The sequence below is a fragment of the Gadus morhua genome, chromosome 3, assembly GCF_902167405.1.
Source record: "Gadus morhua chromosome 3, gadMor3.0, whole genome shotgun sequence".
In the NCBI taxonomy this organism is placed as follows: Eukaryota; Metazoa; Chordata; class Actinopteri; order Gadiformes; family Gadidae; genus Gadus; species Gadus morhua.
The window spans coordinates 8090277-8101206 of NC_044050.1; the positions used below are offsets into that span (position 1 = coordinate 8090277).

The following is a 10930-nucleotide window of genomic DNA, read 5'->3' on the forward strand; positions in this document are numbered from 1 at the left end:
TATTATGCATAAGACAGGTGACAGGTGGTGTCTGGTCCAGCTGTGGCACTCACACACACAAAGCGAGGACACATGTGTGATCTCCCCACCCGCCCGCAGCAGGAGGCTGGTGGCTGGACTGACGGCGAGGTGGACTTGAAAGAGGTTGTCCCAACACTTGTCCCACCAACCTTCACCCCCATCACAGAGGCCCACCGCCCTCTCTCAGCCTCCATTAACGCTGCCCCCCCCCCCCCCCCCCCCCCCAAGCATCATCATAGCCTAAACCTGCCATTACCCTTCTCTGCCCTGCTGGGATGCCGAGGAGGCCCTGCTGTGGGAGCCCCATCATAGCTCCAGCGGTATGAGAGGAAACAACAGAGTGGACTTATTGACCTGGTTGTTCTCTACTGTTAGAGCCTTTCCACTGCCTGAGGGCAACAGTTTGTTGTGCTTATTGTCTAGAAGGTAATGATCCCCCATGGTTATATTGGTATTCCGCCAACATAACCATTTCCCTCCTACAGACGCTTCCACCATTAATGATCATCATGCACCATTTTACAGCGCCACATCATATTTCATTCATCGCCTCTCTGTGAGTGATTGACGATAGTTGCCCTTTTTCCAAACTTAAACAGAAATGGTTTATTCATCGTCATAGTATGAATTTAAGTTACGGTAAGGATTTGCAGGAAAACAAGCTTTGTACTCAAAGCATTTCATGGATTATTGATGCTTTTCTACATGACCAATCAGCATAAACTGTTCCTTGAAAACTGCACAATTATTTCCATCCAAAGCTGACTAAGCAAATTCATACTCAGTATGAGAACTGACAATGTAAGTGTCCATGCTCAATTAAATTACAGATGGCAGCTTTATCAGGGCAGTCATCACTTTTGGTTTGAATAATCAGTGCAATCAAAACATCATTCTTGCATATTGTGTAGGACAATATAGTCTCGATAGAGGTCAGAAAGATGGGCCCCTTAGTTCACGACCAACTTGCATCCAAATATCAGTAATAGTTCAGAGAATACAGCAAACTTTGTTTCATTAAAGACTATTACAACTATTTATTTATTACTGAAAAACCATCCCTAAAAAATATGTCAGACACTCAGAATAAAGGATTGAGCAAGTTAGAGGCAATTCTGACAAACCAACAAAAGGTCAGTAACATATGTACATGAATTAAAACCCATACAGCAATGAAGGTTAATAAGTAAAGCGCTTGTTTTTCTATGGTGTTATCCAATAAGGCTTCATGCCTAGAGGGGAACCACTAAGCAATGGAAATATGCATCTAGAATACACGCACACGCACACACACACACACACATTAATTCACACTCGCCCGCAGTCACACACAACACTGACTAAGTATGCAATTACTATGAGGATGGACAGGTTAACACAAATCCTCTCCCATGTAAAACAGGATGCACAACTGCACCAGAAGTACCGTCCTCTTGCGTTCTATGTAACCGGTATCATTTGCAGGATTCGCTAGCGGAGAGACAATGTTCAGGTTCCCTCATTAGACACCAGCGGAGTCAGAAAGCCCGACAGCCACACGCTGGCAGCCAGTGGGAACGACAGGCCATCGATCTCATCTCCTACGCAGCCCGTCGCTCCTAGGAGGAGGGGGGAGGGGGGCACCGCGGCCGGTCGGACCCTCCTCTCAGATCCTGCAGGCGGAGAGGATGTCCTCCACCAGGTGCTTGTAGACCCAGGCGTCCCCCTTCAGCCTCTGGCGACGGATGCCCACCACCTCGGGCCTCAGCAGCAGACACACCTCCAGCTCGAAGGCCATGGTGACCTTGCCGTAGTCCCCGTGGGTCCGGCACTTCAGGCTGTATCTGGGAGCGCAGAGGGGGGAGGGGTTTGGACAGAGACGAGCTACGGTCCTGAAACTACAACGGACAATGTGTCCGTCTCTATAGGGGTCTGGTTTTAGACATTTTATACATTAGGAAATTGTTTCCGGTTACTTTTGCCGAATAGCTTTCGAGCGCAAATGGGACTTCCTTGTAAAACAAAAGATTATATAATGGTTAAACGGTAACCCGTCTCAGGGTAAAAGGTGTTTGTCTGTTTGCATTCTTACCCTTTCTGATTGAAGCCCACGTTTTTCTCGGGCAGGATGGAGAGAATCTGGTTGAGGACCTGGTCAGCGTTGGTCTGGCTGGTGAGAGTCACGTTGTACTGGGCCTAAGCACACAACAGGTTATATTAGACCTCTCCCAGGAGTCGAGGGGTGAGAGTGAGTGAGTGAGTTGGAGTGTCCGGACCTTGATCTTGCGCGGGCCGTCCCGCAGGCCCCGCCTCTTGCTGGGGGTGAGCATGGTGATGACCTTGTCCAGGCCCCTCTCCAGAGAACCAAACACCTTCCCCGCCTTCTTCCTCTGCCCGCTGTCCCTCGTACCGGCCAGGTCCAGGGAGCGTGACCTGAGGTGGATGCGGGACCACATACATGTCACTCCTAGCAGAAAGTCTCCGATGACGGGCTCAAAATTCCCTTTCCTGGTAACTCCACATAATGCTTAGTTTACCATCAACCGTCACTATATTGATCCTGGAGCCGGTTCAATATTTTTTCTAAAGCCAGAAGTGTGTGACCTCCTCTCCTCTAGCAGCCTCACCTCCTCTCAGGGCTGAAGGCCAGGAGGTCCATTGGGGGCTCCTGGGGGTCCACAGCCATCTTCTTGCTCTGCTCTTTACTGGCACTGCCTCCGCCTGCAGAACACACACACACACACACAGGTCAATGACAGAGTGGGTACCTTGGCCAGTAGACACCCTCAGTATCCCAAACAACCACCTCCTCGTGAATCACACACGCTGACACCGAGACGTGCCTATAGAGCCTCGGCGCAGCGGCGAGAGAACACATGTCACTGTGGGCCATGGGGGACTGGGAGCGCAGGAGGAGAGAGACAACCACACCTGTCACGCCGCACGCCCAGGGACACACACACACACACACACACACACACACACACACTTAACCCCCCCCCCCCCGGTGGGCATGTGTGTGCGTGGGCGTGTGAAGAGGCCTGTCAAAAGGCAGCCCCGCTCTACCTCAACACTATAGGAGCCCCTGAGAAGACCAATCCATTTCAGACGAGATCAAATCCCACAATACATTACATCACCGTCCTTAACCCCGGCGCGATCGTATCCTCTTCATCAGCGAGCTCACAGCTGGCGTTTCAAATCCATAGAAACTGCTGCATGCGCGAGAGCGAGAATTCCCATTTTCAAATTACGAACACTTGAATAATTCCCTGGTCATACGAGTGATGTTCATTTACAGATAGCGCCATGGAATAAGCCTCTTCTCTTGGCCGTGCATGCGTGTGCCCGTACACACTTTAGATGTGGACTAATGACAGCTAAATCGTGGATACAGCAAGTGGCTTTTCTTCTTTTTCTAACAGCCGATAAATGGGTTTATTAACAACACAGCAGACAATTTATTTGCAAATGTGGCATATGTGGCACTTATGATTATGAGGATCACATGAGAGTGAGGGAGAGAGAGAGAGAGAGGGCGGTCGAGAGAGGGCAAGCCAAAGATAAATTGTCATGCAGGTGGAGAGCGTACTTCAAGCAGCCGTTTGAGACAACAGGACTTTGTAATTACTCCCTGCCCTGGAATGTGATGACCCGCCCAGCACACGGTGTACGTTCAGGGGCTGCTGCTGGGGGGTGTTGGGTGTGACTGTGGGTTACACCACCCTCACCATGTGGAGTCAGCGGATCGGTTCTGGCGCCCTTGCCCTTGTGAGTGGGCGTGGTCAGCCCGGTCCTCGGGCCGCGGGTGCTCTTCTTGCTGGACGCGGGGGTGGGCGGTGCGGGCAGCATGAAGATGTCCACGTCCCTCTGCTGCTGCGCGGCCATGTTCTCCTTGTTGGGCTCCCGCTCGCGGCCCCGCCCCTCCTGAGGCCGCCGCGCCGTGATTGGCTGCTTCCTCTGCGCCGTGGGGCTTCCGAGCCACCGCTTCTCGGCAGGGGGAGAGAACTGCCTCTGTAGAAGCACAGACGTGGTGTCACGTGGCGGGCACACACACACACACACACACACACACACACACACACACACACACACACACACACACACACACACACACACACACACACACACACACACACACACACACACACACACACACACACACGCACGCCTCAACAGCCTTCACCTGGTGCTTCCTTTACATTCAAACTACAGTTCGATAAACGCACTCCAACAGAACACATACAGTCTCCCTCTCTCTCTCCCCCTCCCCCTCCCCACAGACCGTGTCTCTCATGATGACGGCGGCGTTCTGGGCTCCGTCGGGTTGACCTCTGACCCCCTGAGGCGAGCGATGTCCGGAGGGAACCCAGGAGCACTCGTCGTCGTAGTCGGAGAGGAACTCCAGCGAGCCCATGGGCACGGCGTCCTCGTCCTCGCTGAACTGCAGCGCCTGCTTGGTCTTGGGGGAGGAGGGGGTGGGGGGGCGGCGTGTTAAAGACTGGTCAGACGTATTGACGTTAAAAGTCAAACAAGAATCACTATTTTGAAAGTATCCAGTTAGATATTTTAACGCGAAAAAACAACCGATAGAAAACATATATATTGAAAGAGAAACATCCCAATCGAGCGGTTACAGTATCGGGAGCAGAGCATGGGGGGTGAGGCGGTCCTGACCTGCATGCCCTGGTGCAGTGGGGAACAGCAATAGGGGTCATAGACGGGGGGCTGCTCCAGGCGCAGGCGGACAGGCCGGCCTCTACGCTTCTTGGCCAGCAGCAGCAGGTAGGTGGCTGTGGTGTGGTCGTAACGCCACTACACACACACACACACACACACACACACACACACACACACACACACACACACACACACACACACACACACACACACACACACACACACACACACACACACACACACACACACAAAAACAAACATCAATCATTTGTGCAATACAAAAATAAAAAATAATAAAAGACTACTTAATGGTTACGATAGAATAAAGACACATTCTATTCCCATCATACACGCAGTGCGCCCCTTAACTAAACAGTAGGAGCTGTAAAGTCCAAGGAATATAACTAGAGCCTTCAAGTGGAGAAGAATTGGGATGCATGTGCACGCACACAAACGGACACAAACAAACACACACACCTCCTTCACCAGGCGAGTGGTACTCTCCCGGGAGCGCTTCAGACTCACGGCCATCTCAGTGATGCAGTCCTCATCTATGTAGCCCAGCTAGAGGACAGAGGCACATCCATTCACTCAATGCATTGAATGTACAATAACGCCTACAGACAGCCAGGAACTTGTACACTAGCTCACCAAGTTCAGGTAGAAGTCACAGCTGTTTGAGCGTCAACAAGGAAATTTGGTGAAAGGATGGCGCTGATTCGAGCGATTGATAATTTTGAGAAGGTTAGAGTGCTTTTAGTCCAAACTACAATACATTATGAATGGCAGTATTTTGTCTAATGAGGGTCTGTGTGCATGTGTACCGGCTGTTTGCTGTGCCACTCCACGGGGCTGTTGTACTCCTTCAACACCCACGGGTGGTCCAGAAGCTGCCGAACAGTCAGACGACGCTTGGGCTCCACCTACAGGCAACACAGTGAAAGGACAAGCGGAGAAATGTAACAATCAAATAGAAATCAGAAAAAAATTATATCAAGGAGATCTCAATGGACCAAATAGAGTGAGTGAGTGAGTGAGTGAGTGAGTGAGTGAGATATATATATATATATATATATATATATATATATATATATATATATATATATATATATATATATATATATATATATATATACATATACATAAACTAAGCCATTTCAATGAAGGACAATGTGTGTACCTGCAACATCTGGTTGAGGAGCAGGACACTGCCAGGTGACAACCAATGAGGATTATCATATTTACCCCTCTGAAGGAAAAGAAAAACATCCACACATCAGAAATCAGACAAATACAAACTAAAAGTTTAAATTGTTGTTCATTATGTGATAGACGACACTCATATTCTCACTCAATGAATGAACTTATTTGCAACGGGAAAACAATGACATCCTTATGCAAGGGGAGAGTGTAAAGGGGCTCCACACCGTGATCTTCCTGTAGAGGACCATACAGTTGTCGTCGTCAAAGGGCAGGTATCCACAGAGGAGGGCGAAGAGCAGCACCCCCATGCTCCACACGTCCGCCTGGGGGGGGGGGGGGGGGGGGGGGGGGGAAACACCACATATCAGCCCAGAGAGGCAGGTGAGCACCACCCAACACAGCTATGTACTATTCAGCAGTCAAAAGGAGTAGGTAGTGGTTAAACCTTTTGCTCAATGATCAAGTCAAGACTATTTGAATTGCATAGCCCTTAATCAGTTACAGTCTCAAAGGGATTTTGAGATGCCAATGAGTAAGCTGCAGACATTTGGGGATCAAACTGAGTACCTTTTATCAAGAACAAGAGGACTGCTTATGCAAATGGTTAGAACCCTAAAGTCCAGTTTATTCTATTGGTACAGCACATGTTAAATCCTCTAAGTGCAGCTCTAATGTTGAATCAAGTGGTAGGAATGTATGTGCAGCAGTCTCTCTCTCTCTCTCACCTCTGAGCCGATGTAAGTCTTGCCCTGGATGAGTTCAGGAGCCGCGTAGGCAGGGCTCCCACAGCAGGTCATGAGTTCATATCCCAGACCTCCCTGCAGCACCAGGGAGCACAACAACAGACCCGTTGACTGATTGATTAGAGTCCCACTTGCAGTGTTGTCCGCTTTGATCAGTATCTAATTATAATCCAATCTTTCAGAATCTAATCAAATCATCAAAAAAGGAGGAAATAAGAAATAGGACATCAACACTAAAGCTGTCAATTAAGCTATTGACACTAGATTAGGAGACGAAATGGGCTTTTTTTAAACAGCATATAGTTTGATTAAATGGTCCCCTTAATTGACCATATAAACATTTGTGTATGTGTATAGGAAAGAAATGTATAAATTATAGGTATTTAATTATTAATGTAACAAATAAAGAAACAAATAAGCAGTAGGAAGCAGCACGCAAACTTTCAACACAGCCATCTATCTGCCATTCAACGGGGGTGGAGTGGGAAGGATACCTTGGGTTTGGCACAAAGACCAAAGTCTATGAGCTTCAGGTTGTGGTCCGCGTCTATCAACAGGTTCTCCTGAGAGAAGAGAGATCTACGCATCAGCCCATAATGCATTGCCCCAAAATTTGGCAACATTTTTGCAAAGGAAATATTACACATTTCTAATAATAACAACAAAACTACACTAACAACTATGCAACAGAGCATTGTTAAAAACAAAACAGAATAGGCTCATAAAGTTAGTCTGTAAGATCGTTTAATGGACTTTGTTTGAGGGATCATGGTTATAGTTAGTCTTCTTTTCATCGGTTACATTTTATATGAAATAGGTGTAGGTGCACCACAGATTTAAACAGGGCGGCTGCCTTTACCGGTTTGAGGTCCCTGTGTGCATAGCCCTGGCTGTGTACATAGGCCAGCGCAGAGACTATCTGTCGGAAAAACACCCTGGTCTCCTCCTCCGACAGACGGTCCTTGGCGATGATGTAATCGAACAGCTCTCCACCTGGACAGTACTGAAAAGATGCAAAGATAAAACGTCTGATAGGCCGGGACAGAATGGAAACGCTTTGTACTGAAGAATGAGTGTGCATCCATGTTTACCTCCAGCACTATGAATATCTTGGAGGTCGTCTCTATCACTTGGTACAGACGACAGACATGCTGATGGCTCAAGTTCTTCATTGCCTCGATCTCAACCTGCACCCTGGGAAGGTCCTCCTGAATCACGGGACCAGAGACCGGGAACGAAGAAGTCAGGAGACAATTCATCACTGCAATATTGATTCACGCCTGAACAAGGCTATGAAGTATATAATTTTGAAGCGGAAAGCTCAAACTTTAGAGGCTAGGACAGAATGGGTATAGCTTACCCCTAGTTCTTTCTTGTTCATGATTTTGATGGCGACCTTCTCTCCCGTCAGCAGATGTCGCCCTAGCTTCACCTTGGCGAAGCCCCCTGGGGAGAGAAGGGATGATAAAAAGAGAAAAAATCAGAAGTCGTTGACATGGAATGCTTCATTCGCCCACGATCCGTAGGTCTAGACAAGGCATATCAATACACTATCGGACTGAACATTACCGGATCCGATGGTTTCGTAGACCTCATAGTGTCTGTAGAGCTCCTCCGCTCCCTGGGGTTCGGTTCTTTCCACCGGCATTGCTCCAAAGTCGCCCTAATCACGTTGACAACAGCAAGGGTTCAAAGCACTGAGGATAATGCCGACGTATTCGACGTGACTGAGACCCCTGTCTATTTAAAAAAACACCAATCGTGAAACCTGAACAAAAAAAGAATCAGCTGTGCGCTAGTACTGCTAAAAGCTGCACCTAGAATAGACATTAACAGTGGATATAAGTTAACGTCTCTCACAATACAACACTTATAATAAGGTATTAGTTACCCACCTTCGGTGTCTGTGATCAGCAAGTTATTGTTTTTTTTCAACATAGAAGTGGACATCCGATGCATTTGTTTGACTGAAATTTGAATTTCCCACTCTACGTCATCAACTGATTCTACTTCCGGTCTTCCGGCGGGTGTTTCCCCCTGCTAGTACGGGTCGGTACTGCAGCTGTACCCTGCACATTGCGCATACATGTTCACGTACCTATGTATCGTTGGAGTTTCCTCATGTTTTGGAAAGACTAGGTTTTCATTCACATTTGGTAAAGCAACCTATAATTGATAAGCCTGCCTAACCATTAAACACCTCTCTTGGCCTGTCTAAAGAAAGGTGCTTCATGGTGTAAGACTTAAGTTTGTCAGATGTGTGTGTCCTCACCTGTTAACCCGACAAAGTGTTTGATAAGAAAAGATGATGCTCACTCACAAGGTGAGCTATAGACCACTAGCTGTGTCCCAACAGACTGGGTACACGTCGATTATTTTTCCTTGTAATCACAGCGAATCTCACTGCAGCAATTGTTGCTCTGTAAAGTTGATTTCCAACACTCTCCCGTGATGGAATTTGATACTTGACTTCCTCCTCATCAACTCCCGTCTCTATACCGCAAAGGTATCAACGGATTCCACCAATCTGCCACCTAACTGACTCAAAGTAAATGTCCTTTGAAATACGTTTATTTGCCTTTGAATTGTTACGCAATAGACTCTTCTGTACCTTGTGCCGACATCCACAGCAGAGTAATGTTAGAAGACGGTGCTCCACTAAATGGAAATAAAGAGCGAGAACAAATTGAGCGAACAGAGTGTGTGTGTGTGTGTGTGTGTGTGTGTGTGTGTGTGTGTGTGTGTGTGTGTGTGTGTGTGTGTGTGTGTGTGTGTGTGTGTGTGTGTGTGTGTGTGCGTGCGTGCGTGCGTGTGTGTGTGTGGGGGGGGGGTTAAACGCAAGCCTTAGTGATTGATTGATCAGTGTTTCCACGTGTATTTCTCCAGGTCGTCGTGAGCGATGGAGCCGGTCGTTAGGGCCGTAACCGGTGGTTAGGGCGGTCTCCAGGTGTCCCCGGGATGACGGAACCCCTCATTAGGGTTCAGAGGGGCAGCTGGCCAGGAGGGGACACAGGGACATCAAACAGGCCACAGCTGCAGAGAGGGGAGGGGGTGGGTGGGGAGGAGGAGGGGGGGGGGGATGGAAAGTAGAGAAGACGACAAAGGCAGTGGAGGGAGAAAGAGAGGGGAGTAAAAGGGGAGATTTCAGGGCATGTCTTCAGGAAGAGCATTATATATCAACCCAGACTCCTATCTCCTTATCTTCGCTATGCGAAGATAAGGAGATGCGTTGGTGGTTCGGGTTCACACGCAAACGCACAAACACACACACACACTCACACACACACACACACACACACACACACACACACACACACACACACACACACACACACACACACACAAACATTTATGCATATATGTTTTATTTCTAGCTAACCACATGCTGGGGTTACGTGCAGGTTGATTTAATATCAGATACATTCCTTTATATGTGAAGCTGTCGAACTGTTATTCCATAAATAATAAATACATTTTTAAGCATTGCAGTCTCCATTACTTGTATTATTCTTTCAATAACACTTTGTTTTCTAGCATTTTAACTTGTAAGTGGACCCGGCATGAGAAAACAGCCATTGTTTTACAATATGTCCAATATAGTGTTACAATTTGTTGAAAATATTATGCAATAGGCAGAAAAGTATGGCTTCATACAGATTTGGGCCTGGGGGTGCCTTTACAGATGTGATGTTTTAAAACTCCAAACAGGGCCACATTCTATATGCTTTGTGTGTGCTGTTGTGCCGGCATGTGTAAGAAAGTGTGTGCTTATTCAAAGTGTTGCTGTTTCTCTTTGACCATCACCCCGGCCATCCTATCCGTGTAGCCTATACACATGGCAGCCATTAGGTTGGGAAAAACATTCATTCTTGTGTGTGTGTGTGTGTGTGTGTGTGTGTGTGTGTGTGTGTGTGTGTGTGTGTGTGTGTGTGTGTGTGTGTGTGTGTGTGTGTGTGTGTGCATGTGTGTTTGTGTGTTTGTTTGTTTGTTTGTGTGTGTGTGTGTGTGTGTGTGTGTGTGTGTGTGTGTGTGTGTGTGTGTGTGTGTGTGTGTGTGTGTGTGTGTGTGTGCACATAAAGAACCTTAATTTGAGTTATCTTTCAGTGTTCCTATCGTGGAGTCCCACCAGGTCATTCGTCATCCCACGCACTACGTCATTGTCAGTTAATGGATCTGCCATTTACTATTGGTAGAGCTATATCCACGGACCTGTTCACACACGTGTCAAACACATATTCATAAATACATGTGCGTTCACACGGACACTAAAACCCCCGCCAAATGTTCATATATATCATCTTATT

At 47.6% G+C, this 10930-nt stretch overlaps 1 protein-coding gene across 1 annotated transcript; it reads right to left on the minus strand.

Annotated features, from left to right (window-relative positions):
• Window positions 1–612: 612 nt before the first annotated feature.
• On the minus strand, window positions 613–8651 carry melk (maternal embryonic leucine zipper kinase). Its single transcript, XM_030352294.1, has 18 exons — window positions 8522–8651; window positions 8196–8289; window positions 7987–8072; window positions 7718–7834; window positions 7486–7629; window positions 7121–7189; window positions 6609–6701; window positions 6108–6206; window positions 5861–5929; window positions 5505–5603; window positions 5158–5244; window positions 4678–4815; window positions 4286–4462; window positions 3732–4014; window positions 2628–2721; window positions 2277–2433; window positions 2093–2196; window positions 613–1844 (listed from the first exon to the last, which is right to left on the minus strand). The coding sequence occupies exons 2-18, from the start codon at window positions 8272–8274 to the stop codon at window positions 1667–1669; spliced, it is 2073 nt and encodes a 690-aa protein (XP_030208154.1). The 5' UTR covers window positions 8275–8289; window positions 8522–8651; the 3' UTR covers window positions 613–1666.
• Window positions 8652–10930: the final 2279 nt, after the last annotated feature.